The sequence below is a fragment of the Larus michahellis genome, chromosome 10 (genome assembly GCF_964199755.1).
Source record: "Larus michahellis chromosome 10, bLarMic1.1, whole genome shotgun sequence".
NCBI lineage: Eukaryota > Metazoa > Chordata > Aves > Charadriiformes > Laridae > Larus > Larus michahellis.
This window is the reverse complement of record NC_133905.1, coordinates 18,348,316-18,366,867: the sequence shown is the minus strand read 5'-3', so window position 1 is coordinate 18,366,867 and position 18,552 is coordinate 18,348,316. Positions and strand designations below refer to the sequence as shown.

At 47.4% G+C, this 18,552-nt stretch overlaps 1 protein-coding gene across 3 annotated transcripts; it reads left to right on the top strand.

The window, feature by feature from the left end:
* The first annotated feature begins 1,392 nt into the window (after positions 1-1,392).
* Positions 1,393-4,337, top strand: PHF7 (PHD finger protein 7). 3 transcript variants are annotated; one of them, XM_074602825.1, is made up of 9 exons: positions 1,393-1,508; positions 1,598-1,699; positions 1,932-2,056; positions 2,138-2,300; positions 2,385-2,491; positions 2,709-2,819; positions 2,972-3,090; positions 3,255-3,492; positions 3,587-4,337. In XM_074602825.1, exons 1-8 carry the CDS (start codon positions 1,422-1,424, stop codon positions 3,326-3,328), a joined length of 888 nt encoding a protein of 295 aa, XP_074458926.1. In that variant the 5' UTR covers positions 1,393-1,421; the 3' UTR covers positions 3,329-3,492; positions 3,587-4,337. The 3 variants fall into 3 exon arrangements, with proteins under 3 accessions (XP_074458926.1, XP_074458924.1, XP_074458925.1); XM_074602823.1 differs by lacking the exon at positions 3,587-4,337 and having other exon boundaries at positions 2,138-2,491; positions 3,255-3,390; XM_074602824.1 differs by lacking the exon at positions 3,587-4,337 and having other exon boundaries at positions 1,932-2,300; positions 3,255-3,390.
* The last annotated feature ends 14,215 nt before the right edge of the window (positions 4,338-18,552 follow it).

The window sequence follows — 18,552 nt, the reverse complement described above, 5'->3', positions numbered from 1 at the left end:
GAGGGGAGAGTTTTGTCAAGATATAGAGAGCTGAGTCACAAACTCTTCCCCGAAAGCTTTCCCTCCCCACTCCTCCAGCAGGGAAGTGCCCAAAATCCACCTGTAAAGGCGGGGGCCAGGGCGAGAGCTGCACAGGAGAGGGGGCTCCCATGCTCTCTGCTCGCATATGCCCCTTTCTGGCGCCTCTGAAGCTGCCCCACAGCCACTTGCAGTTTGCCACCCCACCAAGGAAAAGCTCACACTGGCTCTGAAAGACAGATATTGCCATGGAAGAAGGCCATTCCCGCTGCGACTTCCCAGCTTGTGGTCCCGCTGCTTTTTGTTGTGGAGGCAGCGTGTCACCAAAGCGCTAAGGAGTTCAGGAGAAAGATGTGGGGCCACCTGTGACACTGAGGTGCCGTCCCGAGGTCCTGTGCTGTGCCCCGGCCACCATGCCTGAGACGATGGGCTGTGTGAGCCCAGGCCAAGCTCAAAGATGGCTTCTGCCTCTGGGACCAGGGAGCCCAGAACCGCAGGCAGTGCTACAGGCGCAGCCTTATCAGTGCGACGCAGAAGGAAGGATCACCTTCCCCGACCTGCTGGCAGCGCTGCCCGTGGCAGGAGCAGAGTCGACCCTTGGCCAGGGTGGGAGCCCTGCAGTTGCCCTGCCTGGCCAGCACCTTTCAGCCAACAGTGCCACCCTCGACGGCTGCCCCGGGGGACCTGGCGTGTGACTCTGCCCTGGCTGCAGGAGCAGCTGCCCCGGTTCTGTGAGTGCTGAGGGCTCGGGCCTAAGCCTCGGCACTGCACAGGCACCCTTGTGAGGTGGTGGCCGAGGGTGTCCCTGTCCGCGTTTGGGGCGCACACAGGCCCGCGTTGCCGATGTCAGAGTGGCCATGGTGACCCACGGTGCCAGGTGCATGAAATGGAATGTTTGGCCCAGGCCGGGCGTCAGTGCGACCTGGAGAGGTGAGGAGAGGGCAGGGGAGGGATGGGGCTCCTCCTCACCTCGGGGCTCTGAGCCTGTGCTGGCAGGGTCACCTGTGTCCTCCTGCTCCCGCAGGGTCAGACGAGGAGACTCTATGTCAACGTGTGCCATGTCCGCAAGGAAGCGGAAGGCCCTCGACTCGATGGAGCAGGGTGAGAGCAAAGCATCCCTTCTCAAGGCTGGCAGAGGGGCTGTCAGGGCGGTCAGCGTGGGGCTGGGAGTGGTGGGTGGGGGAGGCAAGAGCTCTGCAAGTGGGGCCCAGGCTGGACAGTGGGCACCTGCTGGGACACCCCTGCCTGCAATGCCCCCTTCTTCCCCAAGGCCTCCAGCCCTGCCCATCAGCCAGCTGGGCAGGGACAGTCGGGCCCTTGGGGGCAATCCCTCAGGGACGCTTCCCCCGGCCCCGCAGAGGTGCTCGTTCCTGGTGCCATTTGCTCTCTCCCCTCCAGCATGCATGCTGTGTCACCGGGCAGAGGCTGACCCAGATATCTGCGGGCGCAAGCTGCAGAAGCATGGGCTCTGTTTCCATGAGTTTTGCCTGGTGAGTTCCTCTGGGGCTCCCTCCAGCTTTCCGACAGGCAGTCCCTGCCCCGCACTGCTCATCAGCTCCTTGTCTTTGCTCTTCTGCAGTTTTTTGCCAACGGCCTTTGCCAGCATCGAGTTGAGGAATTAGGACTCTTGGGATTTCTCCCTGAAGACGTTCGACGGACAGTTGACTGGGCAGCACAGAAGGTGAGGATCCAACAAGAACGGGGATATTTGTGCCAGGAGAAGTTTGCCCTTCCAACCGGCTCTGGACAAAGGTCTTGCTCCACTGAGGCTCCAGCACGGGAGCCTCCTCCGCCAGGCGCAGCTGCGGGCTGTGACCCAGGCGCAGCCATGTCCCGTGCCCTGCCTGGAGGTGTGGGGCTGGCTGTGGAGGCCCTGAGGCTGCTGCTGACGGGGGCTGCTGTGCTCTTTCCAGCACTGCTTCGTCTGTGGAGAGAGCGGGGCCACCATCACCTGCTGGGAGACGGGCTGCGAGCGCAGCTTCCACCTCCCCTGTGCCATGGAGGGTGGATGCGTCACCCAGTTCTTCTTTCAGTACAGGTACCTCTTCTCCCCACCTCCACCCACCAGGAAGGGACCCAGCGTGTCTCACCGCACCCGTCCCTTTCTTCTGCCCCCCAGGTCCTTCTGCTGGGAGCACCGCCCAGAGCAGGCAGTGGAGGCGGCTCCAGAGGCGAATACGACCTGCCTCATCTGCCTGGAGCCTGTAGGGGACAAGAAGACCCATGGCATCCTGGTGTGCCCAGCGTGCAAGCACGCCTGGTTCCACAGAGGTTGCATCCAGGTAGGAGTCCTCCTCTCTCCCCAGGCCACAGCAGGCGCTCAGCACCGCCGGGCCTCACTCAGGCTCCTTATCTTTCTCCTGCAGGGACAGGCTGTGCGTGATGGCATTGCTGGTTTCCGGTGCCCTCTGTGCAGGGACAGGGACGCATTTCCCTCGGAAATGCTCACCATGGGCATCCGAATCCCCTTCAGGTTGGTGTCCTTCTGCCTGGCTCATGAGACAGGAGGGTGCAAGCGCTGTGCTGTGCCAGGGCCTGCCCCAGCGGTCCTGGCCCTTCGCTGTGCCATGAGTCTGGGCTTCAGCTTCACAGAGGAGTTGGAAAAAGGGCATGGGGGGAAGGGCAGGGGCGCCCTGCATCTGCCTCATGCCGGGGCAGCGGCGCCTCATCAATTTTCCTTTCTCCATCAGCCTGCCATCACGGGACAGCCATGCAGATGAGGCGCTGCTTGCACGGCACAGCCGCTGTGATGCCAGTGGGTGCCTTTGCCCAGGAGGCAGGCAGCAGGCAGACGGAGAGGGGTAAGTTGCCAACGCTGCACCCTGGGGCTCTGCACGGGATCTCAGTCTGGCCGAGGGCTTCAAGCGGAAGGACTGAGAGCAAGAGCTCTGCCAGACAGTCCTGTGCTGCAGTCACTTTGTCCCCACAGCCATGGCCCCGTTTTCTTCCCCAGGCCCTGGGAACTGCTCCTGTGCTCCTCCTGTGCTGCCGAGGGCACCCACAGACACTGCTCCTCTTTGAGCAGCAGCACGGCCAGCTGGGAGTGCGACAGCTGTGCTGGCCCGAGCACCGGTAAGAGGCAAAGCGCCCAGGGGCCAGGCGAGGCCTGGCAGCGGGTGCCCAGGGTGGGCTTGGCAGAGCCTCTCTGCTCCAGGAGGGCTGGGGGCACCGCTCCTGGCCTATCCTGCCCTGGGCCTGGGGGGCTGTGCCCTTGACCTTCCTGCTTCCCCTTACAGCCTCCAGTGCCACCTCGGAGCTCGCCGGCCCCAGCACCACCGGCCAGGCCGCATCGGCATCCTCCAGCACTTGAGGGCGGTAGCCATCCGAGTGCCCCTGGGCCCACGCCTGTGCGAGACCGCTCACGCTTGCGACGGAGGGCCCAAACTCATTACATCCAGCCCAAACGCCGCCGCAGGACGTGATGTGGGCTGTCCTCAAGTGCTGGCCCCGATCCTCCTCCACCGGCACAATGATGTTGGTTGTTAATCTCTGGACTCTCTCCTCCTCCACCCACCAGGAGAGGACCCAGCATGTCTCACCTCACCCATCCCTTTCTTCTGCCCTCCAGGTCCTTCTGCTGGGAGCACCGCCCCGAGCAGGCAGTGGAGGCACCTCCAGAGGCGAATACCACCTGCCTCATCTGCCTGGAGCCTGTGGGCGACAGAAAGTCCTATGGCATCCTGGTGTGCCCAGTGTGCACCCGGCACCGCCAGACAGTCAGGAGCGGGGCCTTCCCTCCACTCCCTGGCACCTGGGACCAGTAGCACCGACACCGCCAGCCAGGCATCGTCGTGGCAGTCTCTCAGATCTCTGGCACCCAAGAGCAGCAGCCCCAGCACCAGCAGGCGGGTGCCATCGGGGTCCTCCTCCATCTCCCCAGCACTCCAGGGCAGCAGCTGCTCCAGGTCCTCTGGGTTAGAGAGGGTGCAAGACCACTCCTGATTGCAACGTCAGGCCCAAAATCCCTACAGCCAGCCCACAAGATGCTGAGGCAGGAGCTGCAAGCCAGCACCAAGTGCTGAGAGCAGCAAAGCCAGCCCGGCAGGACTGGGGCCTTCCCACAGCTCGCTGGTACTCAAGACCCACAGCCGCAGCACCGCCAGCCAGTGGCCACTGGGGTCTTCCTGTGGCTCCCCAGCACTTCAGGGCAGCAGCCATTCCAGCCTCCCTGGGCCTGTGCAGATGGAAGACCGCTCCTGCTTGCCACGTTTGGCCCAAGTTCCCTACAGTCGTCCCAGACAACAAGGCGGGACCAGTCATGCGCTGTGTGATGGCCCTGATCCGCCTTCTCCGACACAATAAAGTTCTCTATTAATCTCAGCACTGGGAGGTGCCACGTTCATTTGTCGGCTTCCTCCTCCTGTCCCTTTCTGGAGGGGCAGCGTTAGGGGCTGGGCCCAGAGGGTTCTCCTCTGCCCGGGGCTTGGCAGGACCTTCCCCAGACCACCTCCCTCCTGGCCGGATGGCCTTGGCCGGCTGCCCAGTGCCACGGCTGTGTGCCTGGGGGCTTGCTGGCCCTGCAGCCTGCTCAGTTTCCGTGGAGGAAGCTCACATCCACCCCTGGGACCGGGGGCCTCTGGCCTGGCACGGCCCAGTCAGCACCATCGCTTGTCTCCCGGCAATGTGGGCTGTGCCCACCCCACCCGGCACGGCCCTTGTGGCTCGCCCCGCCAAAACTATGGCCCCAGCCCCAGCATTGGCCCTTGCCCCGCTGTCCACTGGTGGCTGGGCTGAGTGGTCTCTGCTCGAAGCCAGGGCTTCCCCCATACTGTGGGACGCAGTCCTGGTGACGGAGGAGGCTGGCAGGAGCCCCCAAATCCGCCTCAGAAGGAGATGCTGAGCCCAGCAACCCTCCTGGAGGGCCAGGGCCCCCTGCCCCTCAGCCACTGTCCTGCGCTCACCGCTCAAGTCACCCGAAAGGATTTCCCTGCTGTTGGAGCCCAACAAGTCCCTTTCCAGAGCAGGAAGGAGAAAAGAGTTGGTTGCAGAGTGACTGCTGAAGAGCTCTGTGGAAGCTGGCGAAGAGCCAGAAGGTGGAATCAAACAATAGTGGTGACCAAAGCACGAAGGAAATCCCACGGGTGGCTGTCCAGATGTGAACAACCCTCTGCTCTTCAGGCAAACTCTACAGGTGGTCTTACGGTGCGTGCGTTAAGTGCCTTCCCGAGAGGCCTCGATGCCACATGGCAGTTGATTCCTTAAAGTAGGGAGCAGCTGTCCTCTCTGGGGAAGGCAGGGGAACCTAGGAGGCCTGACAGGCCTGACTCAGGTAAGCGAGTTTGCTGTAAGAGACATGGGTTTACATAGCAAGTTACTGAGGGAAAAAAGCCCCCTGTAGTTTCCAGAAATGTCTTGCCGGTGCTTCGGTGGCTGCGCAGCGTCCTGGGGCTCCCAGGCAGGGCCCCATAAGGACAAGTTTCGGGGCACAGAGCATTGTTGGGGCCAGCAAGGCCCCAAGGCCAGCCCACTAGGAGGGAGGTCTGGGGACAGTGCTCCCAAGCCCCATGGAGAGGACAACCCTCTGGGCCCAGCTCCTAACGCTGCCCCTCCAGAAAGGGAGAGGGGGAAGAAGCTGAAAAATGAGTGTGGGCTCTCCTAGCACAGAGATTAATGGCCAACTGCATTGTGCTGGTGGCTGGGGATCGGGGCCAGGACTCGGGGCTGGTGCAGGGCTGGTCTTCTGGTATCTTCCAGGCCGGCTGCAGGATTTGGGCCCTGGAGTTGCAACCGGCAGCCCTGGAGGGGCTGCTGCCCTGAAGTGCTGGGGAACCACGGGAGGACCCCAATGGTAGCTGGCTGGGGGCGCTGGGGCTACTGGTCCCAGGTGCTGCGGAGCCGAGGGAAGGGCCCCGCTGCTGCCTGGCCGGGGGTGCTGGGGCCGGCGAGCTCCGAGGTGGCACTGGAGGCTGTAAGGGGAAGCAGGAAGGTCAAGGGCACGGCCCCCCTGGCCTGGGGCAGGATAGGCCAGGAGCGGTGCCCCCAGCCCTCCTGGAGCAGAGAGGCTTAATTTTTCATGGGATGCTTTTCTATAAATTTCATTAAGGTGTTCTGAAATCCTTTAGTTCAAGTCAAAGGAGAATTAAACTTTTCTTTGGAAAAGAAGTTATGATGCAATACATAGTGATGTGGGTTTTTTTAACAGTTGGATGAAGGCAGTCAAACAACTCTAAGCTACAATGGTTATATAATAGGATAACACTGAATAAAATTTATTTCCCATACATTTTGGTTTTGTCTTCCAGTTGAGGCTTATTGGAGTGTTATTTGTATCCTTGGTACAATTGATGCTTAAATTTAGTTGGATTTTCAAGGATTTTTTTATGTATAAATTCGTTTATCAACCTGGAATCTTATACACCATTTCCTAACACACACATCGAGAAAATTACTGTAGTATTTTTGTAAGAAGTGGCATCATTATAGTCACCTTTTTTCCTCTGCTTTTTTTGAAATGTATGTTTGTATGGATTGGAATGGCCAGGTTTCCTTGTTTGCTGCAACTGTCAATACTAGTGTTAGGTACTAACCACTTGTTCACCTGTTTGTTCCTTTCTAGTATTGTAAGTATTTTATTTGTATGTAAAGAATTTGGGGCAGGGGTGCATGTGTGCATTTTTTGTTTTTTAGGAGATGAAACTAGGAGTTGAAGCTTTTACTTCAATGGTTAATCTGCTTCACAAGGCATGAAACGTAATAGTTGTAAGCTCGAATGTTGACCACAGTTTAGCACCTATAAGAGGTGTTGACTTGTTAGTTCGTATAAAAGATTGCCTGAGTGTGAGTACCCCGGGGTCAGCCAGTCATAATTTGCTGGCTTCTGGATAGTGCTTAAATCTAAACTTTGGAATTCTTTTTGTGGATTTCGTATTTTTTGGTGTTTAAACATCATACTTCTTTAATGGTTTGATTACCCTTATTTTAAAGATAATAGCAAAGAGAGAGGATCTGAGGCTTTTTGAACTGTATCAATAGTTCTGCTGAGATGTAATGATTTTGTTTGGCACAAAATTCATAACTCATTTGCATTCTGGTAGTGCTATGTAAATGCAGTTCATTTGCATTATAAGCTTAAAATGGAGTTTGAAGCTCTCCACATCTGATGTACAGCTGGCCCGTGGAAACTGAGTGCAAGACGTGCTCCAAAGCATTAGCAGCTGGGGGATCTAAACACAACAGTGATAGGAAGTGCTTATCTCTGTTGCATTTTGGATTACTTCCACAAAAAGATGTTTATTCTCTTTAGTTTACAGATTTCAGCTGTGGTTCATGTGCTACCTTGCTGTGAGCTAGAAGGGGGAATGAACCCTTTTCGGGTGGGATGTCTGTGACTGCACACTGCTAGCGTGAGCATCATTTGCGGGATCTGATGAGTGTGTGCTTTCATGTGCAATTGAGGTAGGATAGTTGGTTTTCCTCTTGTAATTGTGGGTAAAACAACTACGGTTTTTGTTTTGTCAGACTTCCTGTTTAATTGTGGTAAGTGAGCATCTCATAGAGCTCTGTGCGTTGATTGCTAGCTGGATTTCCTGATTCACAGATACGTCTGTGTTCAGCGTGACTTAGTTCCGAAGTTTTAAGCCGTCTCACTGAACCGAGAAAGTAGAAAGGAACGTAACCGGGAGGACAGATGTGTTATATCTGTGACCACTTGAGAAGACTGAAATAATTAAAGCCGTGTCATGAAGAAAAAAAAACATTGAGAGGTAGTAACAGTCCTTAATCACTGATACGATGTATGAGTAGTTTGAATTTACTAGTAAACAATAATCATGTTTTGTTCTTTGTGATAAACTTTCGAGAGAGAGCTTCAAAAGGGAAGAACAACAGAGCTTGGGAGAAGACTGCAGAGCTTTGCCTAACTTTCTTCAATGCGGGAATATCTCAGACTCTTGCTCCCTCGTGGCTCCTCCTTTGGGAGTGCGGGGAGTGTGAAACAGTGCACTGATGCTGTTCCAAAGAGCCTTGCTTGTGTCTGAGAGCAACCGAGGCATAGTTGTGCTCTACTTGTGAGAAAGAGCCTTGTGATCACTGTGAATATTTCCAGTTCCTTCCTTTTTTGGTTGTTGGGGTTTTTGTTTTATTCCTGACACAGTTTCATTCATATGTCAGTAAACCATTCATAACCACCTCTCCTATGTAGATATCTCTCTCCTTTATTTGCTGAAAAAAGTCAGCCTTGCCAGTCTCAATGTAAAAACGTGTTGGGTCGCCAGAGTTCTGTACTGGGGTGGAACGAGGACTGTGTTGGTCAGCTAGCTGAAAGTTACATTATGGCCCGCTTACTAGCCCTGGCAGCAAGGAGTGAAGAGGGAGCAAATTAAGGTTGCACAGAAAAATTTAATTGTGGCTTCTTTTTGGTTCTGGATGCTTGACTTGGCAGTACTAACGCTTTCCTAATGGAAGGGGTTTTGGGGAATAATTTTATAAAACAAGTACCATAAGGTGCACTCATGTGCCTTCTCTCATTTGTGTAATGAATTTTAGCTCCTGGGGGAGTGGGGAGATGTTATGGTATGAGGAAAGGAAGAAGGGAAATATGGCACAGTACAGTACATGTTCAAGGAACATAGTGTCCCTCTGAGGACAGATCTTTAGTCTGTGAGTTACTTCCATCTCTGAATGCATTTCTGTCCCTGCAAATAAAATGCTTGAGTATGTATCTGCACAAGTGCTTCTCTAGGCAGCTAATAGAACAGGCTGGGAAAAAGCAGAGTATACCCATGAAGTAAAGTATACTTTCCTACAGACTGCTTGTCATTCTGTTTTGCTGGTCAAGTAGGCTTTTATTTATACATTGAAAATACAGGCAATAGTGTGGGATAATACTCTCTCTCTCTCTCTAACAGTCCTCCCATTTGAGGTTGACTTTATATTAGCCTGTGGAAACTGTGGGTTTTTCTGTGGTACCCGCAGAATTATACTGATGGTTTTTAGTGTTTTTTTTTCTTTTTTTTTTTTTTTTTCTTTTTCTCCCATCAGATGACTTTGCACAGCAGCTTTACACATGTTCATCTGGGAACTCTGCTGAAGCACAGGGGTAGGATCAGGGAAGCGCTAGGGCTTCACTCAACTTCTGCTCAGCACAGGAAGGTTGGATGAGGGCAGGGTGGAAGCTCCCCTGCTCACTTAGGGGGTATGTGTCCTGACCCATGGCCTGGGTCTCAGTCTCATGCTGCACATCTGTGAGCACCTTGGCCATTAAAAAAGTAATAGAAGAAGACTCAGAGAAATCACTGTTTTCAGATTTGGAATTGGCTTGCCAAGCTGTTACTAAGTGGTCACCAATACAGGGAAAAAAAGGCACGTGCTCAGGGCACGGTAAAACACTTACTGTCCTTTGGGGACGTGTGGCTCAGTCCCCAGGGATTATACAGGACTAAATGTGTGTGAAAAGGCACAGCCCGGCTGTAATTGTAGGAAAAGCTGGTTGTGCAGTGTATCAGGAAGAAATAATAGAATGAAACTGGCTGTAAAACTAATACCTCTCCTGAGAATAAAGGAAACAACAGTAGAGATACCTGTAGTCTAGTAACAATATCAGACATCTTAACCATGAAAGAAAATTTTTCTGTGCAAGCTATAAGAGTTCAGAGCAAAGACTTCTGCAATGAGACTGTGCCAAGAAAACATGATGATTCTTGGTGGTTATTGTTGTTCTTTGCCTGCTGTATTAGAATACTGCCATAACAATGATTTGTACTAACTACAAAGCTTATCTGCTTGTTGGAAGGGGAAAAGTGTAACTAGTGGGTATCAAGCAAATGGAGAACAGACATAAGCATATCACAATATTATTCGAGCTTACGGGCTAGAATATTAGCAAAAAAAGTTAGAGTAAAAAGTTTGCTGTCTGGATACGATTAATGCTTTACAAAGGTGGGAGGCTTGCTCAATGAATAGCCTCATCAAATTAAAAAGTAATACCAATAGTAATACTCTAATTTTTCTTCAATGACAACATAGTATTTCTCTGTCATTAGAACTTACAAGAAACAGTGATGGCATATGAACTTATAGTTAAAGAATGTCACTGCCATGGAATATTAGCTGAAGACATCCCTTGGCTACAAACAAGCTTTATGAAGGGAAAAAAAAAGTTAAATGAGGATTACAGTCCTAGAAAGAAAAAAAGCACAAATGTAAGTTATAGCTGCTCATGCACAACTTGAGCAAGTCATTACATGCAATTACCCTTAATCTTTGGTACTCCAATTAATAAATGTTTTGATGCCATATCTTGGTTATCAATAAACCACCTGGCCACTAACAAGAATAACAGTTTCCAAATGTCAAAACTTCAATCAATTTCCGTGCCATTTGTTGCCATCACAAACCGCTGGTGTTTGTATAGGTTGTGACAACAGGCTATGACTGCCAAATCCATTTCACCCAGATGAATGCAAGCGTTTATGTCAAACAAATATGTGTGTGTGTTAGAACATCACAGACCGAAGGAAATGTTTCTGTTACGACACAACAAGCATTAAACATCAGCGAAATCTAGTTTGCACTGATGTATTCATAAATATTTATTAAAGTAGCAGTTCTGCTAACTGCCTTCTGGAGACCATTTCTTATGGAATGCCAGGGGTAGCAGGCAAATTCACCTCTGAAATGATTTGTAAAACAGTATGGTTTATTTTTTGTTTCCTTGTTGTTTGTTCTCTGTGGCAGGGTGCACAGGATATTTGTGACTGTGACAACTTCTACAAAGCCAGGATGAGATAATCTTTGGCCAAAGGAAAAGGGCTCTGCTGTTCCTGATGGGCCATGGTACGCTGGTTTGATGTAAAAGTGTGCTGTTCCTTTGATACATGCATGGAGTGACTTAACTTTTTTTCTTACTTCTTTTCAGGAGATCGCTTGAGAAATTGTATAAGGCTCTATATAGAGTGCCTTTGCTGAACAGTACTGTTTTTGGCAAATCAGGACTGATTTTTAAAGATACTTCAGGTTTCTTAATTTCTGTATGACTGAAATAATTCATTGCATGTTGCTTCCTGCCCCCTCCGCCCCCCGGACTGTCTCCACAGTGGCAAGCACTGTTTCTTTGATACACTGACTCCCAACCATTGCCAAGAGCATCATCTTGGCAAAAGCAACAACAAAAAAGTTACCCTCCCCTGTACATTATGTCTAATTGTTCCCACTCTTTGCTCTCCCGGTGCCATCTAGATTTTACTTCAAGGAAAGGGGACATGGGGCCCCAAGGAGATCTTTTTTGTGCTCTGAACTGTGAAATACCATCCCTGGAGGTGTTTAAAAAAAGGGTAGATGGGGCACTTAGGGACGTGGTTTAGAAGTGGCTTTTGTCAGGGTAGGTTAAAGGTTGGACTCGATGATCTTAAAGGTCCCTTCCAACCTCAGCAATTCTATGATTCTATGTTTACATGCATGTTCCAGTTTATCCTTCAGCTGAGCAGCATATTATTTAAGCAAAGTCCATATACAGCAATTCAGAACAAGGTTTAGACACCGTCAATTGCACTTCACTACCTAATTCTGGACTTACGTGTTCATGTTCGAGGTAGGAAGGTGTTCACCTGGTCACAGCAAAGAAAAAGTGAAGACCGATTGTTTTAAAAATACCTACCTATTTTGGGCATGAATTTCAGTTCAAAAATTTTACAAATCATTTGGTGCTGAAGTAAAGTCTGGAAAAGAAAGGATCAAAGCCAGGAGCTGTTAAGCTAATATACTTTTTCAATAATGAATGGATTCTGTCACCTGAATTGAAATATAGTACCTAAAACTAGTTCCCTGGTAACTCTGAACAATTTATGAAGGGTTCTAACTGGTTGTTTGAATATTTTTTTTCCCCTGCAGCTGTGAATTAGGTGGAAAAATACTGCAGCTGAACATAATGTTGTTTTGTCACTAGAAAATTCACTGCTGGCATTGAATTCAGCCTGGAAAAGTAAAGAGGTCATGACACAACATCTGTTTTGTGGAGAGCATAGTTATTACCACCAGTAATACTGTGAAAACTGGAGTGGAAAAAAATAACTCCAGAGCGGAGATGCTGTAATGATGCCTTTTTGAGAATCGTTCTATGGGTTGTGTTAGCTGGATTTCCCCCATATGTATATTTGGAAGGTAAGTTTGAACAAAATACACCTGCTGCTCAAACATAAGGTGGAGCTGTTTCTTTGTGATAGAATTTCCACTTCACGATCTCCACAACTCTTCCTTTTTTTCCTTACTATGTTTTCAGTGTTGCCAGTGATTTTACGGGCAGTATTCTGGAGGCACGTGACTAAGGTTTCTTAAACTCCTGTAATGATTTACGTTTGCTCTTTGATTTCATTTTTAGGTAATACAATCCATAGGAGACATTAGGGGATCTCACCCTGTACTTAGCTTTGGTTAATCGCGCTCACCCTTTTGCTAATCTGAACTGACTTTGATTCCTGAACTACGTTTCCTTGGTCTAGTAGTAATTGTGGTAACAACTTCTTACTCTTCCTTGGGGTGATTGCCTTTGTCTGTCAGAGACAAGGAGTTTCTGGGATTTCTCAGTTTTTTGACTGTACTACGATACAAATTTGCTCTTTTGTGATGACGCTTTTTTACAGACAAAGCATTCAAATAATTAAGAAAAGCTTGTAACTTGTATGTTTAAAGCATTGTCACCATTGGACACCTGCTTTACCTGTTTGGATCCTGACCAACTTTTCGTACCTTCTTCTAAAGACAGAAAAAGATAATTCCAGCCTCAAATACAGCTGTGATCCTGTAAGACAAGAACCGCTAGTGACTACTTGGAGCTGCCAGGGATTTTCTTATTTCTGTCAGTCTTAATATGCCTGTCAGAGTTCAAGGAGCATCTGGATGGCAATCTTAGCCATACGATTTAGTTTTAGGTAGTCCCGCGAGGAGCAGGGAGTTGGACCCAATGGTCCTTATGAGTGCCTTCCAACTATGAATCTATGAACTATGCCACAGTGACAGCATGGGGAATTCTTCCTGCACTGATGCCTGTGAGGGGAGTGGCCCATTTTACATAGGAATAAACTTGGCCAGAAAAGTAGTGATTTACCCTGGGCTACCTGGTAGATCAGATCACTGACCGGCCAGCGTGGGTATCCAGGCAGCAGATTTGTTTTTCATTCTTCCCAATGACACTACTTTTTGTAGCTGTGCCAGCTACTCAAAACACCACCACTTGCTAGCTGTTTCTAACAAAAATGTTAGTGCTCCAGTAACAGTAAAGCAATTGAACAAATATTTTTCCTAGAATGACAATCATTCTCTGACCATCCTGGTCTTCAGTGTCACTTCCAGCTAGTCCAGACTCCCTGAAGGAGCCTGCCATCTACATTCTCATTTTTACTTTGGCTTCCTTAGAGCTATGTCTCTTTGGGTAAACAGGGCAAAAGTTCTTTTGCTACTGGAATTTGGAGACTATCATGCCTGTTGCAGAGTCAGATTCACTTATTAATACGACTAGTAACTTACACACATTTTGAGAAAAAAGATCTTTATCTGTAGCCCTGATACATTGGAGGACTTGTGAAAAGATATTAAGGATGTTTTCCTCTGGATAGTTTGCTGCTGTTTTTTTCACTTTAAAATGTTATAAGTAGTAATAAGTCAGTCACAGGTGGAATGTTACAAGTTTGTTAATCAGCTGTAAGCACTATCAGTTCCACACGAACCACAGCTTCTGACAGTCTGCAGAAGTGGTGGTTCCCTCTACATTACATGGTCTGAATTGGGATTAAAATTTCAGACTGTCTGCCCAAAATTAATCCACATTAAAAATGTTTTTGAGAAGAAATATGTAAAGAACAACTTCCTTTTAAAAAAACTCTATGTTATAACAGCAAATAAATAAGTTTTAGTCCTGCAAACACAGGGGAGAGTTAATGGGGGAACAAGCAGTTCATTTGTTTATGCCTAGTAGCGTCTGCTGGGATTCACAGTGCTGCTGCTGTGTTTGATTTTAACGGAGATGATCTGTGTATCCCCACCTAGAGAAAGAATCCAAATGATGCTCTGCGTTTTCCTTTTTTTTTTTTTTGCTAAAATAATCTCAGAAGTAAAACTTGCTTTCCTTTTGTTGCTCACTCCCATGTTTGTCCCTTTCTGCAGAACGCTGCTTCTCTTTTGCCTTCTTTTCCTCCTGCTTTTTAAAATAGAAGCCTAGTTCTGCTTGCCAAAATACCGTCTGCTGTAGTATTGCTGGGAGCTTGTGACGAAAAGAGTAGCTTGAAGTAAATTTGCTAAGCAATCTAACGCCAGTGCGAGCTGTCAGGTCTTGGAGCAGTTGCTAAGACCGTTTGCTGTACTTGTCTGCTCTTTGGTCGGGGTGGGAGGGTAGAGGTCGGCATTTTGTCAATGCTGGTTTTTCTGTTGTTCCTTAGGAGTTAGTGTGTGCGAGTTTAAGACATGTGGGGCTTGAGCAGATCCAATGCCTCTTAACATTGAAAAAGCACTTGATATTAAATTATAAGATCATTATCAGGGAACTTCGTCTATAAAAAGAAATTATCTACAATAAAAAATGATACATAAATATTAAGGTTTTCTTTTCCATTTCATGATATCTTTTTCTGTATTTTTAATAACAATTTAAGATTGTAGTTTCTAGTGAACGTTTGCTGAGGGCAGGAATTGTTCTGACATCCTTGGAGGCAAGATTAAGAGAAATGTTTTACAGTGACTCTATTGATACCTGTGGCGCTCTGGGCTCCTGACCCCACTGAAAGTATCACTGTATCGTGTTTCTATGCTTTGTAGTAATGATTTGAAATATGGATGCAGTGCTCCCAGGGGAGAGTCAGAGACTGCGGTTGCAGTCAGCGTCCAGAAATGAGCACCTTTCTCCTGCGCTAGTGAAAATCCTGCTTGTGCCTGGTTTGCTTTGACTTTGCAGTCGCTTTCCTCAGGTCTTGACTTGCAGAGCTTCAAATTTGTACTCTTCTTGCTGAAAGCCAACTTGTCAGTCTTTCCAGATAGTGCTAAATGCTACTTAGCCCTGAGGAAAACTCATCACAAACACCCGTAAAACAAAACAAACTCTGGCAACCCCCTGCGATAACGAATGTTTCTTTATCCTCAGTTTTTGCAAACACTTAAGGTATTGAGAAGTCATCTTCTATCCATTCTTTTAAAAGTGACCCCCCTTAAGGTCACCTGCAGCCAGGGAAACAAAATCTTTTTTATGAGGTCGTTCTTCTCATATTCGATTCTGCAATGGTAACGTTTAGTGCACCAGCCCCAACCCTGAGAGGCAGATTAGAAACCTACAGTGTGATTTCACTTTTTCAGCCCTGTTATGCCACATATTAGTCAGAGTTCATTTATTTCATTAGTTTACTTTGTAAAGCAGTCACATAACTGTTACCACAATAGGACTGGAATGGTGTATTACATTTACTAAAATAACTTGGCAATTAATTTCAAATTATCTCTGTGCAGTAATCTCCTACATATAATAGAATTATTCAAATGTCTATGAACGTTTTACATGCAGTATTGGAGTGAGTTAGATCAATCAAAAATTAATTGCATCTAAGGCATCAGTATAGCCTTCTGGGATCAGCTGAATACCAGTATGTCACAATAAAGTCATAATAATTGATGTAGCATTGAATCGTGCCTTTGCCTCTCTCTTATAACAGCAGTTTTATTAGCTGAGCAGGCTAGGTGGAAAAATGGAAAGAAAAGAGAAATGAAAGTAAGTTAAATACCAGCTAGTGGCCATTAACTTTGATTTAATTCTGTGCTTATGCGGTTTATCATCCTGACACTTTATGTATGCTTAGAATAGCTTGTCCTTGTTTTGCACAATTGCACTTTCACCGTACTTTGTATTTATATATGTAGAGAGGAAAGGAATATATGGCTCAGTATTCAATTCAAGTTGTCAACCCAAAATGTTTCTTCTGAACTTTGGTTTGATGGCTTGGGCATTCAACATGAAAAGTATGTCTCCCAGTAAGTATTTGGTTTCTCTTAGGCTTTTTTTCTTTCTGAAGGTGTGACTCTTGGGTGATTTACAATGTAGAATTAGGGTGCAGATACTAAAATACTTAATAATTTCTCTTTTCCCTGCCAGTCGTCTTCTAACTTTTAAATTTTTTTAAAGTCATAAAGCAGTACTATTGCTGTATCACAACTACTGAAAAACAGTTGAACTGACTTCATACTTTTACTTTTTGTATGTGTGTATTACGGAACGAAGTGGAATTACTTAGTTTCAAATTCAACTACAAACTTTTATTATTTTCACTGAATCTATGAACTAGACAAGAGTCTGTTTTTCTAGGGTTATTTGTTATTTGAAGAGCCAAATTGATGGTCATCAGGTATAAAAAGATAGTTATAAAAGAAGGATTTCGAACTTAGGTGAAAAAGATATATTTTTTTCTTTTTAAGTGTTTGATAACCTTTTGTAACATATCACTGCTTCTGTCTTGGGGAAGTTTGCTTTGTTTCCTGGTCTTGTTTCTTCTAAAAGCCTGTGTTCTTCACTGCCTTGTTTGTCTGCACGCCGGCACCTTCAAGTTGCTTCCCCAAATGCAGGTCTGGCTTCTTAAAGGTGTAGTTTTGGACCTTGTGTGTAATGCATACTGGCTTTCTGTAAGTGCATTTCTCCCTCCTGCCTGTGAGATAGCTAATACATCTTTGCCTGACATAAAATGGTTTGATCCCTGGATGAAGAGGTGTGTTTCTGCTACCCTAGACCACATCCAGCATCCCTAATGACAATCACTGCTTTCCCAAACAGATGGAGGACGTGCTGAAGTTCAGACCAGGAGGCTGTCATGATGTTGTGCTGTATTAATAGGATCATAAAAGCCAGTCTTCTTTCCCCAAAACGGACAAGAAGGGAATAAGACAGGAAGAGAGCGGTTAGGAAGCCATCACAGAAATATTTTATCAGCCAGCGTTTGTGCAGTAGGTTTTGTGCTCTTGACTTCCCTCTGCACCTTCCAGGGTTGTGTGCTCTCACTCAGCCTTTTTTATGCTCATGCCTGTGTTTGAAACCTTGCTGCCTGCATGTGCTGCAGTTTGGACAGTTGTATGTGCTTGTCTGAGTGGGTGATCCTGCCCTGTATAGAAAGCGTATTTCCTGTTTCTTCTGGAACACAGCAATGCAGTCCTTTTGCAGCCATCTTCCAAAGAGGAATGAGAAGGCAAGCAGGGATGGTAAGCTGCAAAACTGAACAAGAAAACCACGCTGTTGGCTTGGGTGAGGGGGAGGGAGGTGATAGCAGTTGTTTTGTCTTGTTTTATGGCAGAGGGATCTGAAAACAGATGTTGATAACAGTTAAACACACTCAACTTGTACCTAGATATTCAGGTGGGAAAAACATTCAAACCCAAGATGGAAATCCAGATCTACAAAAAGACTTCTGAACTGTCAGCATTCATGAGTAATGGAAGAAAGCGATATAAGAGGCCAAAAGACACATTGGTGGCTGAGAGCTGGCAAACGGAGTGCTGGAGATTAATGCAGAACTAGAGGAAGTCTCTTCCGTCCACGTAATGTGACTTTTTCCCTCTGAGTTTGCCTCTGCTGCAAAATGCTGTTTTATCTTGTTCCCTTTTGTGTTTCATCTATCCAGTCTTGTTTCGTTGCTTCATCTTACTGCTAAATTCTTAAAAGCAGGAGCAGACTCAAATTGCAAAGCTGTTGTGCTTATGGATAGGCATGAAAACTGAGCTTTTGCTCTGACTGAGCCTCAAATGAGTTGATTCAGCTTCTTAATGGTGGAAGGTTCAAGGCAAACGTGAAAATCTTTGGACTCTCTTGACAAGAACTGCTCAGATCCTGATGCTGATGGATAGATTTAAAATTATTAAAAGATAATAGCCTACATAAAAAATTACCTAATTTTACCAGTGAAACTATTATCAACTCCTAAAGATATCAGCATTCCTGGAGGGCAAAGAGAAGGCAGTAAGTGGACAGGTGATTTAAGTGTAAGAACTGTCTCCTGTTGCAGTGTACGGGTGATCTGGCAGCTAGAACTTGGCCTCTGGTCAGGGCATTTCATCACTACAGAGTTGACAAAATTAAAATTATCAGAAAAGTGGGTAAAGCATGGAAAAAGGGTGGGGAGGAAAAAAAGCTTTGAAAGCTTAAAAAAAACTGCACTCTTTTCAGGGCTGGAATTTTTCAGGCTGCATCTAAACAGCAAGACAAGAGTTTGATTTGTGAAAATAAAGCCAAGCTAAACCCGGTGTAGCAGTACTGGTAACAGCTCAGCACTCAGGGTGCTGGATTCGTTCAAGTTCGCAAGACCCTGACCCGGCTGGGGCTCTCAGGAAGGTAGGCTGGGCTCAGAGCGTGCAGCTGCAACGTCTTGCTACTTAGCTTATTTTTGCATACTAGTTCTGGAATGTCTGTCTTAATTGCACCGTGGATTTGCCCTGCAGTTGGTGACACAGCAACAGATGATTGTATAGACTTTGCTAAACACCTGCAAGAACAGTCTACAAGGAGCTGAAAGGCATGAAAAAGGAGGAAGGGGTGCGATAGGTTAGCAATGTACAGTTGGCGTATGGTAAAAATTCCTGCAA